We start from the raw sequence: 19139 nt of genomic DNA, 5'->3' as shown, positions 1-19139 counted from the left end.
TCAAGGGAAGTGATCCTGCCTCAATCTCAAGCAACTTTGCCCTAGAAGGTGGAAAGTAGAAACCAAAATAAGCAGCTTTGTCCCCACCACACTGAGACTGCACCTTCCAGCTACCCTCCAGGTGAGAACACTGGGGACATGAGAGGTGAGCATCACTTCTGTGTGCTTGGAGGCCCGAGGTTGTATCCCACCCCAGCACCACACTCCTTGAAGCCACGCTTGCTTCTTGTGTCTTCCCCTCCCTGCAGTGCATGTTCATTTCTCAACTGCTGATTTCTTGTGCTGCTTCAATTGCTCTTTGCCACCTTATCTCTATCATAACCCTGAGAACTGATATTCTCCTCTGTGAATCTTCAAGAATCCCAACACTACCATCTGAAGCTAGGAACTGATACTTAATATTTGTGCCCTTAAAAGAGATATAATTATAGATCTGTGAAAAACACGAGTTTATTTTCCCACATTCCTATGTCTTTATGCTGTTAGTGGTTACGGGACACACTTTAGGGAAAAACACTTCAGATTATTCATTTAAAGTAATTATATTATTTCTGATATTATCCCTGGATCCTGTGCATAACGAACCAACATCTGGTACAGAGATTAGAAAATAAATGTTCTTGGCTTATTTTTTCTTCTTTTGTCAAACAGATGTTGTTGATACAAAACACAGAACTGTAAATCATAGCCTGCATGTGGACACAGACCGTCACTACCGAGCAGAAATTTACTGTGGCTAGATAGAGGTTTGAAACAGCAATGAATCACTGGCTTACTAACATCATTCACGTGGGTATGGTTTCAATATTCTGACATTAAGTGCACATGTCCTTAAGAAAAAAGAACCTTTTAATGGCAGCATGGGAGGCTCTGGTACAGTTCCAGCTGTCTCAGTGGGGGAAGCACAGTGCAATGCAATGGCAGCCTCTGTACAGAAGAACCTGGCAGTCCTCCGTCTCGTCCCTCACAGCTCACTGTGGCCCTGCTATTGAATCCTGCAGACTTGGCTACCCCAGTACTGAGAGCAGCCCTGCATAGTGCCACACTGTGTAGGGCAGCTCTGTCATAGCAGAGAGGCTGAGCTGCTCATGCAGCCCCACCACTGCCACCAAAGTGCCTCCAACTCTAACTTCTTCCTCTCTCCTTCCCCTGCTGCTCTTGACATCATTTCATCAAATTCACCATTCATTTGCTGGACTGGCTCACACCTAGCTGAATGGTAATGACATTTCTGCTTCCCATTGAGTTTAAAGTGAACAGAATTACTATGGTTCTCCAGGCCCTTGCCATGCCTACCGCACACTGCCTCACTGCTTGCACTAGCATGCTGAAGCCCTTCTTCTCCTTTCTTCTTTTAACAGTGATTTTCTTTTGCAAAACATACTAGTAGGCATACTCCAGCTATAGAACTCCAGACAAAAGCCAACAGCAGTAGTCCCACTGCAATGTAAACATACCCTACAGTATCATGCCACTGCTGGGGACAGAGGTGATGTCTGCTCCTTAGAGACTTATTACCATTCACCTGGTAAGGACACCACAAATTCCGACCTGTTTTTGTCAATGTAAGTGCTGGCTTGATCCAGCGGATCAGGGTCTAACTGCATGGTTAATCTCCAAACCATCATTTCCACTTCATTATCATTTGTGGCACAGGATTCAGGAACATACTTGGTGAAGTTTATGTTTTGGGGTTTTTTTTCCCACTTACCTTTAATCCTCTAGTCCTGTCACCTTACATTTTACATGTGCTGTCCATTTCCTAGCTTTAGCTTCAATTTGCAATAGAATCTTGGGCAATACAATGGCTCTGCTGGAGACTCGTCTTTCAGAGGCTCAGGACTTGACCTTGTTCTCAGCTTTACATGAGCAGAGCTTCACTGATTGCTGTGCGATTGTTCTGGTTTAAGATACTGCCGGAGTTGAGGCATTTTGAATTCTGATCTGAATGTTCCTACTTGGGGCCCATTTGACTCTGATGTATTTTGCACATGGTGTGGTATGAAAGGATGAGTTAAAGAACAACATTTTCTGTTAAAATTAATAAGAATTATTACCTATCACCAATGGGCTATACAGAACTGTTTTTTTTAAGCAACAGTATTATCATGGCATATATCATACACGTGCATAAGTGCATATACTGGAGTATCAGTCAGAAGAGTAGAAAAAGATCTAGGTTTCTCTTTGAAGGGTTTCTTGACAAAACATCTCCAAGAAATGGCCATCTTTCAGCCTTATGTGCCTGAACACTACCAAACTGCTCTTAAATCACTTGCTCTGTCCAAATGCTTGCCCCCAGGTTTTGTACACTCCTCTGCACAGAGAGCACAACTCCTTGCCTGTGCAGACACGACAGCCAAGGAGAGGCCCTTTGGCAGGACTGGCTGTGGCTGGGTGAGTGTCAGATCCCACAGGGCTTCACCTGCCTGCTGGGAAGCACAGGGCACTTTTATTCCCTTTAGGAAACAAGCAGAAAATAGCAAAAATGTGCCTTCAGGTATATTTGTTCAGGTTCGTGTCTACTGTCTTTGGAGTCTGCAAGCATTGATCAATAAGAGAAAAAAACACCATGGTACTTTGTGAACCTTTATCTGCCTATACTACACTTTCATTTAGTGCTCTTGCTCACGCTGCTAGGAAAATATTGCAATGGGTCCTCGCTACAGATCTGCTTTTTCTTTGGGTGCTTTTTTCAGCCCCACATTTAAATACGGTTTGCTCTGTTCAATTGAACGTATTTTCTCTTGAGAACAAGCAGATGATCAGTTCCACAAACCTGGAGTTACAATTTTTCTTCAGCAGCACCCAACAAAATGAAAAACAGGCAAAACATTTTAATCACATGTGTATAAATAATGTTAAATATGATTTAAAGTTGCTTGTTTGTTTTGGAGACTCTTTAACGCTCCCACTACCCCAAACTCATAGAAGTGTAATGGGATTCCTGATCTATTGAATTTTGTAGGATGGCTGCAGTGGGTTCCATTATATATAAATTGGATGCAGCCAAATTACAATCTCCGATACATACTTTTATCTCAAAATGCCCGGTGAGGCAACTGCGTCAAGTACTTTATCAGGGATTGTTGTTGGTAATATTGCAAGATTTCATGATGTAAAAAATACATCAATGTCATTTAAATTGAACAAAATGGTTCCCACTTTTTTTTTCCAGTAGAGCATTTTTAACCATCTTCTCAACAAATTTGTTCAATAAATACTGTATGAAACAAACATTCTGCACTTTGTCCCACAGATACAATTTGCCAACCTGATTGATTTCTTTCTGTACAACTAATCCGATTTCTTAGGCTATATATCTTCTTTTTTATTAAAGATGATGCAGTCTTAGCTTTTTATCATACATACATCCACCACACTAAAAAGAGAGAAAATTCCATGAACTAGCCTTGCAAGCAAATCAAAAAACCTGACACAAATCTCATAAAGTTGATCCCAAAAGATAAATGGCACAATGAGACCACAGTTATACAAATTCAGAAGCTCATCCATGCAGAGTAATACAGGCTGGTGGATTTTTCTTCCCAAGACAGATACAGAAAACAAGTCACTTCTTCATCTCTAAAACATCTTGTAAAACAAGCTCACATTAATATTGCACCAAACTCCCCCAGTTCTTGCTGTCTCTGAACCCTGAGAACGCAGAACTACACTTTTTGTAGTCCTTCCCTGTTTCACTCCTTGCAGACTCTCACCACTGCGTTTTGAGCCCAAGCAAAGTTACACTTATTTACTTTCAAATGGTGTTCCTGGTAAGGCAACAACCTCAAACTCATCTCCCTTTTGTTTTACTAATTGCCCTTTTGTCTTTGGGCAAACCTGTAGTCCTTCCTTTCCTTAGCATCTGCAGTTGTCTGCCTTGGCTGTGGACAATTTTGGAGTCTTTTTCCCATTCAGAAGCCAGAAGCTTAGTACCACTATAATACAAAGAATAATAATTGTTTTCAAATGTTGCAATAATGTTCTCAAACAGCATTGAAGTGTTTTGTGTTTGTTGCTTCCCCCATAGTAGAAAATCAAATGAATCCAGTTTACACGCTTTGGGATCTGCTCATCACATTGTTCCTCTGAGGCTGAACTTCTTACCACTATCTGTGACCCCAGTAAAGGTCCAGCTTTCATTAGGCAAACCCATACACAGCCAGTCCCAGGACAACTGAGGCTCTGCTACTGCCAGGATTTTAAGCACAACAGTAGGTGCCTATCCAGTGCCTTGGTCTTTCCATCACTTGAAATTACAGAATAAAGGTCTGCCCACACACAGATCCATCTCAGGCCACATGCTTCTTTAACAAAGGGATAAAAGATGGCTTTTGCAAGCTGCCTGGAAAGTTAACAGCTCTAGTCTCTGGCAGGTCAAGGCAGGAATGGATTCCAGCAGGGAACCGCAGCCCATGTCCTGCCAGCAGCACTGCTCTGCTTGAGGGCGCTCCAGCTGGAACACTTCCACTCCATGTTCATGGGGATGTGCAAGTTTCAAGGAACACAGCCTCATGTCCAGACCCCTCCTCGAGTTTTTAAGGCCAGCAGCAAACAAACAAACAGGAACCCAAATTGTCTTATTTATTCTAATTTGCAAATTGAGCAAATTGAAGTTGGAAGGAGGACAAGGAGCTTGCGACTACACTGTATTATCAAGGCAGAACCATTTTTATGACAAAATCAGTCTTCAAAACCTAATATTGTTCAACAGACAGTTGGCCAAATCTTTCAATCACAAAGGAAATCAAGCTAAGCTTACAACTGAGCCACAATACCACAGGGTCCAAAAACCTAGTGCCAGGTAGTATCAAACCACTGATTCCAGACTTTGGGGAGAAAACCCCCAAATCTTAGTGAATATACTTTGGAGAAGCTTTAGGCTCCATGCTGTAACTTGCAGTTACATGACAGCTTTGTATTCAGAAGTGATTGGAAAGGGAAGAAATAAAAAGACAGGGTTGTATTGGTGCTGGGACCTGTCCCTTTAGGAGTTAACAAGAACACGAGGGGCTGAGCATGGAGGCAGCAGGGACAACAAGGGCAGGGAACACTGTCATGGCCATTCCCCCACCGAGCAGGCTAGGAAGATAAAGGTAGTCACCAACTACACACAGTTAATCTGCTTGTGCTGCAGCACCTGCTGTTGATATCAATCTTTCTCCCGCTGCAGCAAATGGCATGATTCCTAAGGAGGCAGGATCAGAACCGTGGTTTCTCATTCAAGCAACAGGATAATTAATTTTGCCTGTCTGGAAAGAATGTGTATAAACTTAAAACCACTAAAACCTCAAGCTTTTACAATGAGGTACCAAATGAAACTCACCTTTCCCTTTATTTACCCATACCTCACACATCACCTAGCCAAGCAGGCCAACTAAGTTATTTATGGCAGAGCAAAGAGCCCATTTTCTGGAAAACACAGAGCCCTTGAAAGAGAAAAAAGATGCTCAGCTCTCTTGTAGAATAGGAGCTTTGTGCAAAGATGCAAAGTCCTCAAGTGGTGCTAACTTTTCATGCTTTGAGCAACACACAAATGAGCAGGAAATCAGCTAATTAGGCACATTAGTGTAATTGCTTATTTTATGAAGTGGAGAAGGAGGTGTTCAGCACTTCCATAAGATAACAATGCAAAGCAAAACTGTACTGAGAAACAGAAATAGCATTGAACTACCTACAGAAAAGCAACAACAGAAAAATCATTCAGTACCTAACAGCAGAAAAAAACCCAATGCTTCAATTTACTGCGTAAATGTAAAATGCGATAACACTTTAGTATATGAGGGGAAAGGGACCTCCCCTCATATATCCAAGCAGTGGTTGAACCTGTGCAAAGCAGTTCCAGTTCTATTGTTGTGACTCCGTATCAGCACTCAATAGCTCTCACATCCTCTGTGAATTTGAGGCAGGCCTTGAGACAGGACTTTCTCTGGGATGCAGTGCACCTAAACCGAAGCCCTGAACTCCCTACAGTGCCTGCATCCATGTGGAAGGATGCAGAGCACTGCATTCTTATTTGCTTTCCTGCTTTGAGCACAACAAAAAATAGGAGCAGTAAATCACCTATTTAGGCCTATTTCTTTAATTGCTTATTTTAGGAAAACCCAACTGCAGACAAAATGGACAACGTGTTTCCTAGGAAATTAGCCTGCCAGAAAGACTTCAGATCTTATTGAGCAGCCCCCTTTTGTGCTCTTGGTATTACTGCTATATAAGTAATTACTCACAATGTGACATACAGCATATCAGCCTATTAAAAGTAATTAAGAAAAAGTTACATAGCGTGATGATATGTACATACATCTTATCCGTGCAAGTTTTGCTTTGATTACATCTGCTAGTTTTTGGAGGAAGGCCAAGTTTAAAAAGTAAAATAAATCAGTCTTAACAATGGGAGCACTATTAGCTTCCCAAAAGTTATAAACTCCATGCCCTACTCCAGCAGAGCATTTGTGTGCACAAGTCCTGTTAAGCATTTTCAAGTCCGTCAGTTGCCAGATCAGACACTCCATGTTGAACTAGAATATATATGATAATGAAGCCTTAAAAATACAGTTTATTTATAGTGAGACAGCTAAGAATGCAGGTCACCATCCCCAGCAGATTTAGCTGAAGGGGTCACCCCTATCAGCTGTGTGTCTTTTCTCCCTGCTGATATTATCCTGCCTATAAAGAGACAGCAGAATTGGTACCGTGCCCTCTCCTCAACCAGTCCAGTTCAGAGCAGTGTGACTTCAAAGGCCACCGGTTTTCACATTAGGTCTCTGGGCTACGAACTGCAGAGCCTCAGGAGCGAACAAACTCATTGCTTGTCCTCCCCCCTCTGCTATTGTGGGTAATTTCAACAGAAGGGTATGGTGAACATCTTGGGGAGGAAACTCCTTAAATTGCCTAGGATGAATCACCAGAGTGCATGCAAAAACACACAGAGTGTCTTCCTGACAACCCAAGTGTCCCGTCTGCAGCATTCATGTTACCTTGGATTGACGTTTCTCTGGTTTAGGTCATTCTCTCTACCTGTACAGTGTTTAGCAAACCTCTAACGTAGTAAGAATATATATAGACTCGAGATAAAAATCAGTAGGGAAAACTTTTGCCTCCAAAATTCAAAAATACAATAGATAACTGAAGAGAAAAATCCTGGATGTCAGAGCTTCTTTTCTTCTCCAAAGAAGTTGTATTTTAAGAGCTGAGGTCAACAGCCCTCTTAGTACATACTATTTTATTACATTCTTTGACAGAAATCGACAGCAGTAAGGAACAGTTTGTTCCACAAACCCTGCTCCTCCTCACCCGCCTGCTGTCAGCATGCACTTCCCCTTTCTGTATGGCACTTTTTCACTGCCTTCACCTTGCCTGTTTGTGTTTCCTTGGGACCTGCCTCCACTAGAACCTCCACATGGCCCTAGGGAGAGGCAGGTCCTAGTGGGGATTGCCACTAAACACATTGGACATCAGGCTGGGGGTGCGCACCAGGATTTAGCATCAGTGAAATGACTTTACATTCACTAACCCTGGGACAACCTCTCACTGCCCCAGGGTGTGAAAGGACAGGCAGCCAGGCTCTCAACCCACAGCTGCTGGGCTCTGCAGGCTCTTGTCTCACACTTGGGCTGTTTTGACAGGCAGCAAGTTCTGCTGAGGCTGGCTAAAACGAGAAAAACCCTTTTACAGGCCACACACGGGTGTGCCAGGGACAATACGCAAACAACTCTGCCTCCGGGAGGGAGCCTGTCCCCTGTCCCAGTGGATATGCTGGGGGGGTCACAGCCTCATGGAGCGACTCTGGCCAAGACCTTGCAGCAATACTGCTGAGACTTGAAGCTGGGGAGCAGCTTTGTGCTGTCACACCTCACATCACACCTCCACTCCCGAGGTGGAAGCATGGCAAAAGGCAGAGCAGTGAGGCAGGAGAGAGAAGGATGCCAAGGGAAAAGGGTTTGCGCTGCCCAGCACACAGCACAGACAGAATGACAACTATTGTGAGACTTCTCAATGGCTCGTTTGGCATTCTTCCCAGTGCTGCTTTTGAATTTAATACCCACTTCTGGGTATCTAATAAAAAAAGAGGCAAAACCATGAGGCTGGAGGTAGGAAGAAGAGAGACAACAGCACCAGCTCAAGGGAGCACTAAATTCAGTTCAATTTTCAAACTTCAGTATTTAAAAAAATGGAAATGGCCCTAATATTTGGTAAATACTTCATTTAAAAGAACAGTAACAAAGTTTAAAAAAGGCTGACACCTACAAAATACTTAAAATGAAGTAGTTACAGCCTTTTGTCACATTACCAATGACAGGTCATTGCTGTGACACAAAAATGCTTTTAAAAGAACTGAATAAGATCATCACCATGTGGAATTTCAGGCTGCTGTTGCTCAACCTGTCTCTTCTGCTTTGTCCCTATGATGTTGATGGGAATTTTGCTTTTCATTTCAGCGAATCCTGAGTAACCTGAAGAGAGATTTAAGACTAGGAATTTGCCTTTCAGGAGGGACACATTTACAGATAAAACAAGATGTAAAGGAACACTTTAAAGATACAGTTATAGTATAAAAGGCTTATGGTCCCACTGGCTGCAATGTCAGGAGAACAGAACCTTAAATTTTCCTTGCCTTGCTTTAGGGAGATGGTCTAATGCATGGCAGTATCCTTTACGCTCATGAACAGAGAGTTTTAGAGCAGTTTTCAGCTGATTGAGGAGTTGTGTAATTGCACCAATTACATTCAATTACATAATTAAAGTAAATAAGTAATAATATAATTACGTCTGTAATTCTGTAGTTATGACAGGTAGCACTAATGCTGATAAAATCCATTATGAAACTTGCTAAGAACTATGGACAGGGCACCTGAGAACAAAACTTTTAGGGCTTCATTTGCTAAAGTCTGTCATTCTTCTAATGGGCAAAGTTATTAATTTAATTACTATGCCAACAGCCTTTTATTTCTGCAAATGAATGGAGGCACAAATTATATCAGTCATATCAATGGAGGCTAATTCATATCTCCATTTTGTGGAAAAAAAATCAGTAACCATCTACATTTTTTGCCTCCATTTATCTATTTACAGCTACCATAGCCTAGGTGAAATCTGCATGTACAAATTGTACCTCTGAAAAGAGAAGTCTAAAAATATGGATGTTAACCTTCATTGTTCCAGTTATCACATTAAACTGTCTCCTCTGACAAATGGACACAAGGAACATTCAATGATTGCTGTATCGATGTAATACAGGTTACATGCACCTCTCTAGGTTTGCTAAGGATGGTATGGCTGGTCAAATGGGTCAGATAAGTTCTTTTCTGCAGGCATGAAAATTCAATAGGGGAATCATTCATGCAGGTTCTCAGTGCAAATGCAAGGCATGTAGGCAGCTTTTCAAGGTTTGTGTCTTTTCGGATATTGTATAATACCTATCTGACTTCATAAAAGAAGCCTGGATAACAAACAAAAATAAAACCTACTGCCCTGATTTAATATTCATTAATATTTCACACAATAACTGATATGAGATAGTGTGCAAGAAGAATGGGCATCGCTGGAAGATCTGAAGTGCTTTATTCCCACCAACGTCTCCATAAAGTAACTGTCTGAAAAGCTAGAGGTGAATAAACCGTGTGTCGTTATACAATACATTTTATATACTTGATGCCTTTTTCTAAAAAGGAAAAGAAAAAATAATACCTTGCTTTATGAAAGCTGTGTAACTACTGATTACTTCTGTCACTGCTCAGAGCAGTACACTAAGCAATGAAGAAAATACAAAGCTGCTGGGAAAATCAAAATCACAGGGAACATTAGGAGTTTGGAGTGCTGATGTCCACAGTCCAGAACAAGAAAGCAAAAGAAGTCCTCTGCTTCAAGGTCTTTTGAGTCCAGAGATACGCAAGATAATGGGAAAGCCTTGAAACAAGCCACCCCTGGAACAGCGAAACAAGTGAACACGTGAACCTGCAAAAATACTGGCTTTGAGTGACGTGTGTGTACAACATCACCTACGAGTTTCTTTTCCCTTCCTGAACTGGAAAAAGTGCAATTAGATGCGTAAATAATTCCCATCCTTTTTGACATCCAGCCTTTCAAAGCAGAAGCTTCACTGTTTCCTAAAGCAATGACATAAAGAAGACTGAAAGTCATAATACAGACAGTCATATTTTTGGGTCCTGATGAGTCTGGGCAATGGAGAAAAGAGACTACCAGAAACAGTAGATGCTTTCCCTGATACTTAATCACGATACTTATTCTGCTGTTACTTTTTGTAATACTTTGCAAGACAGTAGTAGACAAGTACAAATAATAATTGGTTCCTAACTACAGTTGTAGGAGTTGTGAGGATGATATTTGGCACTAAACTCTACTTTCTATTAAGGAAGTTACTGCAGCATACTCCAAAGCTTTGCCCTACATGTATTTAAGGATGGATCTGAACCTTGAAGATCGGATTTGATTAGAAATTCTCTCTAAGTAATCCGGCTGTGAAAATACAGAATTTGGGTTTGATCCATTAATGCTACAAAAGCAGCCATAAAAGGCATACCTAGTCATAATAAAAACCAGTAGAGTTAAGAGAGCTTTTCCAGGAGTATGATTCATAGAGGGTTTGCAGCCATATTCTGTATCACCAGAAATATAAAATGTCATTCCAACTTGTCCTCTTCTAAAAGGTCCCGAGACTGTCCTGTTCTTCCAAACACCCTATTCTTATAAATATTTGTCACATTCCTATACAACCCCTAGTGAGCTTCATTCAACAACAACTCAGTTCTACTGGCAAGCCCCAGTTCCCTTGTGAAAGGTTCCTTTGAAGTCTGCCCCTCTTGTGCCAGCTCCTAAATGGGACTTGGTCTCTTACCAGGAGCTTGGTCACCTCTCCCAGCATCACAAAAATGGTCACTCAGCATTCAGGCTGTCCCAAAGTCTGAATCAGCTTATTTCTCTCTTCAGGACAAAACCTGTACCTCAGGCTTAATTTCTGCATGGAACATAGTACATCTCACATGCTCGTCATGCAATTTCATTACCATCATGCTGTGTTTGAAACACACCAAACACATATGCTACATCAGCTGACAGCTGCAAAACTACCTCCCAGGGTTTTTCTTTTCACTCTTCTTTTGGTCCTAGGCAAAGCTGTATCTCTAAATTTCTTCTGGTTGAATATCATACTTCCAGAATACTCTGCTCCTTCAGTGTATTTTCTCTGTTAGTATTCCTTGCACCCTGTGGTATACAGTAATCTCTGGCTCCAAGTGAGACAGTTCTTTTCAGTTCGCTCAAACACTCCCAACTGCTTCTGCTACGTAGCACCAGTATTTCTGCAGTATACCTTCCCTAGATTTTGTTCTGGGGAATTTAAACTACACAAAGATACAGTCACTAATCCCACACCAGACACTTGTAGTTTGTTCAAACATTTGTCCCCACTCCCTCACTCTCTCTTCCATGCCATGTAAACTTTACACTTCTAGGTCCATATATACCTCTCCCATCATCCAGAACAACCATTAACTTTACATATACCCATGGAAAAAAAATATGTTTCCTTCAGAGGGTTTAACAATCCCAAAATCTGGATTATTATTAACCACGTAAACTATCAGCATTCTGCCACAGAGAAACAGGGGCTTTGAGAAATCAGTTCAAAGCTTGAGGTCACACGTGTTGTGGTGCTTTCCTGTTAATATTTTAGATACTCAAATAGGAGATCCCACCATTAGTTTAAACATAAATTACATGAGTGAATTACATCAGTAAAGTCAAACCAGTGCTGACACAGGATGAATACACTTACTATGAATATTACCACATCCCTTGGAATTAAACATTAAAACTTAACATACTGGCAAAGTTTATAATCATACACACACTGGAGGTAGAGGAAGAGGAGCAGAGAAGGAACAGGCAAATGAGACAAGCCCTGGAGTCCATAAATTAAAGTGAATTTCTCAGGTAAGCTAAAATAATTTCATGTGTAATAGGACAACTTGCTGCTATGAATAATTTCTTGTAATGGAACAGAGGATCCAAGCATTTGTTTTAGTTTTTCCATCTCTCCTGCAGAAGTGTAGATCCATTACTGCCTAGTGGTATAAATGCCCTGAGCTGGGTAATGAGATTGATGGTTCAAAATTCCCATGGACATAGGCTGTTCTTCTGTACCTGAGCACCGAATTCCCACCACCTGCCACACCACCTTCCCATGTAGTGGTAATAGGACTTACCAAAGCTCCATTTCATTGCAGCATTCAAGCACGCACTCCTGTCTAAACATGAGCCATTCCACTAATGTGAGTTCTTCAAGGTAAGCCCTACATAAGCCTGCAGAGTGGCTGGGAGTCATCTCCTCTAAGTTTGGCCAGCTCTTACTTAGGCATCTTGTCTAAAATAATCACTTAGGCTCTCCACGGAGTAAGAATGGCAATGCCAAGGTGAGCCAGCTATCCTAGAAACCTTGTCTAAGGCAGGATAAATAACCCAGCTTTCTTCACAGACAAGGCAGAGAGCTGGGATCAATTTAAACTTGGGGCCTGACTTGAAGACAGCTGAAGTTACAGGAGAAGAATCATCCCCTTGGCTAAACTGGGACTAAAAGGGCACCCAGAATCTCACTAGTGAAGTTGGTTTGCACATATAACCAAAGGGCCAATGAGGGATAACTGAGCAGATACTCTCAACAGCAATGTGGTTCCAGAAATGCATAAACAGCAAAGTCTGATGTGCACTGGTTACACTTGCCTCTGGGATTCAGCCATAAGAAGCTCTGCAACCACAGACCCTGGCACAGGCCCTGAGCCATGCAGTAGCTGCCAGGAAGTCCATGGGAAGAAAATGCTGCACCAGAATATACCAGCAGGTAGGAAGGATCCCTCAGAAATGTAGCCCCAAGCCAGCCAGCCTGGATAATGCATCCCTCCCACCAGAACGAATCCTCCTCAGTGGCAGGCTGGAAATGAAATGTAATTGAACATCTCTCTGCCCCAGTGTCATCAAATTTCCCTCTCTGAATCCAAGTCATACTCTGACTGCTTCACAAGACAGTTTCTGTAGCTCTTCAAATCCCTGCAGCAGCTCTTCTTGGTCTTTTCAATAGCTTGTTCAGAGCAGTCATAGGAGAACAGCACTGCCCCTCAACACTGACCCTGTGTTTCACTGTTCAGCAGGAGATGTTATTTTTCTGGACAACAGCCCAGAGATACTGGACAAAGCCAGAGCAGCAGCAGATGTTACGATGCATGCTCTCCTGCCCCTGGTTTGGCTAATGAGGCAGCAGAAACCACAGAGCATGAGAGCACAAATGACAAGCTGAAGACTATGGCCTGTGCCTTCATCTTTTTGATAATGTTTAAGACTGGGCTTTGTTGCAGACTGAGACGTGTGAAAATATCTTTAAAAATACAGATCAATGCCTCCTATTGTTCAGAGAGAGGGAAAAAGAAAGATATTCTCTGCTCTAGCTGCAAGGAGCATCTCTCCGTTTCATAAAGCATGTGCCCAAATTGACTTACCACAATCATTTGCGCCACGTAGCTCTCCGGCCCCGTGTATTCAGTTGGATCTTTAACTTTGACAAGAACTATGAAGTACAAATAATGCCACATGTTGTGTTCTGACTTTATATGCTCCTCAAATGAAACGGTCTTGTTATCGAATTTGTCTCTCTCCAGTCCTGCAAGAAGACATGGACGTAAAGCAGAAAAATAAACTTCAAAGTAAAATATGCAAATCTTTTAAATACATTAGAGAAAGAAACCTAACTTAATTTAAAGGATCATAACTTTGAAAGATCTTAATTTAAAAGCTGTAACCACATACAGTAACTGTCAGGCAAGAAATACCAGGCCAGAAGGCATTCCTGACAGGATTCTTTCAGTGCAGCATTTATTCTCTTTTGTGATGTTTCCTCTTAATAACAATAACAATATAATAAATATGTTACAGTTTTACAGTGCCTTCTATGCTGAGGGCTATAAAGTGCTTTACAAGTGTTGGCTCTGCTTCTTTCTAAATCTATACTGGTAAGCACACAATGTGCAATCTAGGTCCTGATCTTGCAAAGATTTATGTACACATTTAGCATCAGGCACATGAATAGTCCCACTTAAGCTGCGGTGGGATTGTTTGTGTGCTTAAACCTAGCAGGGAGTGTGAATCTGCAGCTCTGTAGTCACACAGTCTTTACAGAACTGTAGTCATAGGAAACTTTACATCTTTCCTGTAATGGGTCAAATCTCTGAAGAAGGATATCACAGTGAGGAAGAACAGGGCTCATAAATGTTTGCCTTTGTGCTACAGCTTTCCTCCCTGGATCTCTTGTGGAGCCTTCCACAGACACTAAAGCTGGTGTGCTCTGCAGGACACTCATCCCTGTAAGTACAAGAATGGAAACAACACCCAGTCTGCAAAAAAGAAGGTATTTCTGAAGTTCCCTGGGGGAGTGAACTGCCCCTTTGCAAGTGCACCTCAAAGGAAGAGCAGTTTATTCATGGGTTTTGTGTGGATGTTTTTAATTTAATTCTTTTATTCCCTGTTTCATATCACCTTCTGAAACAGGCAAATTTTGCTGTTGTTACCCTTCTGGAATGCACTGTGCTGTGAAATAGCAAGCTGTACTTTCATCTGCATCACACTCCGTGAAATAAAGTCAGCAGCTGCACCATCTCCATTAGCAGTGATGATGAGTGTGAGACATAGCTCTTCCCCCTCAGATCCTGGGTGGAGACTGCAAAGCCACCTCTTAGCAAAGCTAGCTTTTGACTCATACACTTAACCTTTTTCTTACTGAGAGGGAAGAAGTCTGGAACCAAACTGACATTTTTACACTTTCCTTATATGAGATGGACCCCTTTGGTCCAAACTTTATTTATTGAGGAATAGTTCATTTCACTCCTTTCCTCATCAAATGTCTCAATAGCTGAGTAACACCTACCACAGATGAAACAGGTTGTCTTTAATATTTCCTCCTTTTTCTGCTTTTCACTCCTGAGATCAGCAAATGTATCAATAATGACTCCAAAGATTAGGTTTAGAACAATAATTATGACGATGAAGTAAAACAGAAGATCATAAACAACTCGTGCAGCAAACAAGGGCTCCTGAAACAATAATAAGTTTCAATAAGGTATAAAAATAGCACACCTTTAAAATATTCAATATTTTCACGTTAGCTTATGCAAAGCTACACATCTTTTTTTTTCCATATGCCAAATTTTCCTATCCTTACTCACAGAAATGGAGAGGGACTACCTGTGTGTTTAGGTGATGAAGATTTGGCTTCATGTGCTCTTACAGCACTGAGACTCCTTTTGTCCATTATGTTTCAAACAGCATAAAGACTAGCTTTTGTATCAGATGCAACATAGATGCGTTAGTGTAGTGCTTGACTGAAGGTAATTACCTCACCAGTAGAGAAACAGGGATATGCGGTTTGTAGTACCCACTGAAAGCAATCATAGTTCTTAATACTGCCATGTGGCATACAGGGTTATGCTTATGGAAGGTCTTGGTGGAATACTCCAGTCCAATGCCAAGTTTTTACACCGAAAACCTGGAAGCCAGGGGAGCATGCTTCTGTGATGCCAAGGCCAGGCTACTATGTGCCCAAGCATTGCATGTAAATGGTTTTAGCACTGTGCTAACACAGTCACACGGCTATAAGTTGTCTCAGAGTGAGCAGGCATAGCAAGTGTCGCTTGGGAACACAAGATGTGCATGCATACAAACATACACATGTGCCTGTGCACACTCATTAAGTGCTTATATTCCTCATCTCATCACACTCTTGTATTTACATCATAGCTACTTTCCATCTTTCAAAGGCTGAACTGGACTCCCATTGACACCTCTGAAAATAGCAAAGGTGTTATGTAGCAAGCAGGAGGCGACAGTCAGCGTAAGGAGGAGAAACACAAAACTGAAGCCTTTTTCTTCACCCTGACACTGACTTGGCTGTCACTGATTTTGTCGATTTCCCACACATTCATTGGGATAATAGTGCTTCCCTTTGTGAAGTGCTTCAATGTAGTTAGCATTAAATAACTGCTAAGTGGCAAGAGGAATTTTCAAAGTCTGTAAGTGTTTACAGACTTCATGGGGATGAACTATGTATATAAGATAGGACCTAGATTCCTATTACCAGCACAAAGAGCTCTTCCATCCAGATCCAAGTTATTTGTCTCTGGACTCCTGCAAGAGATCCTGCCTGTGAATGTAATCCTTGTGCAACAGTATGGCTTACCAAGCAAAGTGCCACTTGATTGCCTTCATATATTATGTTATTTTAGAACGTATATAAAAATGCATAAAACCACCAAATATTAAGAATAGCCCTTGAATGAGTGAATTTTGGAGGTAACTTCTGGAAGAAGACATATACCATAATATATGAAATTCTGCCTTGACTTTGATGCTAATTGAGTATAAGTAAACAATAGGACCTATTCCAAGACAGATGTCATGCTGTATTTCAGCTAAAAATACACCTTGCATATTACAGTGGAGAGTCTTGACATATACTCATCAATCAATCACTTTCAGAAGTTTACATTTATAATTCCTAGTGTAATAGAAAAGTGATCCCATCTAGCAACACTTCTTAGCAATGCTTGGAAGGTTACAATATGCTCCAGTTTTCCAGAAGGGGTAAACTACTATCTAGAGTTCCTTTCTTTAAGTATCATCATCACACCAAGCTTAGCTCTTCCCATGAAATAGTCCATCTGGGACGTAAAAATTACATGGATAAATCAACTGCGTGACATTAGAGCAGACTAGATACAAATACTGTCTATTACTTCCAAAAATTGACTTTGGCATTCATGAGATGAACAGGGAGTAATGCGTTTACTCAGCCAAAGCACTTACATCTTTGGAAGGCTTTCTGAGCACGTCTCCCACACCACCACCATTTCGCAGGCCTTGGTTTAATACGGTCACAATGCACATGAGCAGGGTGTCGCAGGTCCTTTCTATTCCATCCTCCTCCTCTTCACCTGCAAAAAGGAGAGCACCAGCTTTAGGAACCACAGCATCAAACAAAGGCACAATTCTGTATTAGAGAAAGCAACTGCAATACACATCTGCCTTTCATATTCTTCAGCTAAAATGTCACTGATCAGCCGTATACATTTGCAGTGCTGGTGACATACTTAGGCACATGAGGCATACTTAGCCTGAAGAGAGAGAGAGAAAATCCCAAGCAGTTCTCCCTCCAGTAGCTCTGTTAATGACCCAGAGCTGCAATCTCTGTTCATGGGAGCATCCCTTTTCCTTGCAAGTACTCCAACTGGTTTTACTGTGACTGCTTTTTCAGTGGGCCTCCTAAGTGAGCAGCTGACACAGAGGAGAAGCAATATAAACACAGAATTAGAAGCACATTTATAAAAGGATTGTCTTCCTGTGAAATCATTCCTCTACCTACCCATGTACAAGCCAAGTCATGTTAGCATTTCAAATCATTAAGGAGGGGCTGGCTTTTATACGAGCAAATCTGTCCATGGTCTTTCCACTAGCACACGTGCCCAAGCGCAGGTCTGATATATATTAAATGAAAGACTCACCCTGACCTCAGCTTCAAAACTTGGATTCTATTCTTATCTCTGCTGCAGAGCTCTTGCGTGGTTTTGGCCGAGCCACAGAGGGTACTATTGTGCAGGAGATATTTGAACGTGCAGAGGAGCTGGGCTGGAACACCAGTCCCAGGGGGAACTTCGTCTGCCTTGGCCAGGATTCCTCCCACCACCACTCACCCCCATGCTGCGGCTGCATTGAGAGCCTCCTTTTGAAGAGCCCTGCTTGAGTTGTTCCCTGTGTCCTGCTGGCTTGCACTGAAGGGTCAGGGCTGTGATTGCCATTTCTCCTGCCTTCCCTTCTCTTTAGGGATACATTTGCTTAAGCAGTGAAGGCAGCAGTTCTCACTTGGTTTGCTTCATGCACTTATTGTAACCAGTTTAATAAATAACAACATCCTGCTGTGACAGTTAACTGAAACAGCGTATTTAACAGCCCCAAACCACCACATCTGGGGCACCAGATAGACTATGATAAATTGAAGTGACTGAAAGCACTCACATTACAGACAAGCAATTTGGATTTAAAACATGGGTTCCCAAATTGTGGTGTATGCATCACAACTGGTATTTGCAGAACAGAGCTGGTATCTGCTGATTTTGCCACCGCTGCTTTTGCTATGCAAGCAAATTAAATGAGAAAAAACTCCTGATTTCAGGAACTCTGAGCAAAACGAAAAGCAGAAGCAGACATCACTGCTCAACTGGAAGGTTATTACAGGCATTACTACCACTAGTAACTCCAGATTTAAAACATAGCAGCTTAAATATTGAAACTGAAAGGATGACTGAAAATACAACTTTTTTTCCCTGTCACATCTGGAATTTTTTTACTAGAATGGTGATCTTAGTCATAGTAACTAACCTCCTTTGCTTTTGTAGCCTGCCTTCCTAGCTCCTTCCTAACATTACTCCATCATTTTTCTTGGAGCTAGTATCTTTTCTTGAGAAGATCATCATCTACAAGGTAAATGAAAAGCTTTTCTAAAAGCCACAGCTTCTATTTCATTTAGATAACTACTGAACAAGATTTTCACTAGTCACAAGACCAGTGTCAGGGGCTTGTAACAGTGGATGTTCAGATTCTGGTGAACGATAAGGATAAAACAGGGCTGAGGATAAAAGGATGCAACTGGAAGCTGCAACATGAGAGAAAGTTGCCTACTAGAAACCCTAACTCACAAGTCTCCATGTCCACTGAGATGCAAATTGAGAGCAAGCTTCAGAGAGATGCAAGATACTACTCATCAGCTGACTGGCACATTTTGCAACACAGAGAATCACCATCCCACATTGCACCCAGAAGAGCAAGCTCAGGTTGCAAGTTCTTTGCCAGAGAATCAGAAAGCAGACAGCCCAAAGTTGGCAGAAACCTCCAGTGCAGTAATATAGGCTATGGGGAGTGTACAGACATCCTTATGTCTACTCTCCTTCCACTCCCACATGTGGAATAACAAGAGCTATCTTTGCTCTGGGAGCAAGGTAACCCTGCAGGCTCTTCTTGTGCCGCAGTTGGTTTGCCCTGCTGCTCAGCAGCACTCGTATCATAGACTCAGCCCCTGACAACAC

The 19139-nt window shown here is 41.8% G+C and overlaps 1 protein-coding gene across 1 annotated transcript in view; it reads right to left on the bottom strand.

Annotated features, from left to right (window-relative positions):
* ITPR2 (inositol 1,4,5-trisphosphate receptor type 2) overlaps window positions 1-19139 on the bottom strand; it is a 252357-nt gene that overhangs the window by 8241 nt on the left and 224977 nt on the right. Inside the window, exons 53-55 of the mRNA XM_034062808.1 lie at window positions 16867-16994; window positions 14933-15098; window positions 13512-13672 (exon numbers count right to left, since the gene is read on the bottom strand). Coding sequence (XP_033918699.1) covers window positions 13512-13672; window positions 14933-15098; window positions 16867-16994 — 455 coding nt within the window. The remainder of the gene's footprint in view (window positions 1-13511; window positions 13673-14932; window positions 15099-16866; window positions 16995-19139) is intronic.

This window comes from Melopsittacus undulatus, chromosome 5 (genome assembly GCF_012275295.1).
Source record: "Melopsittacus undulatus isolate bMelUnd1 chromosome 5, bMelUnd1.mat.Z, whole genome shotgun sequence".
Taxonomy (NCBI): Eukaryota; Metazoa; Chordata; class Aves; order Psittaciformes; family Psittaculidae; genus Melopsittacus; species Melopsittacus undulatus.
Note: the sequence above shows the minus strand (reverse complement) of the source record. Positions and strands in the feature narration are given on the sequence as shown.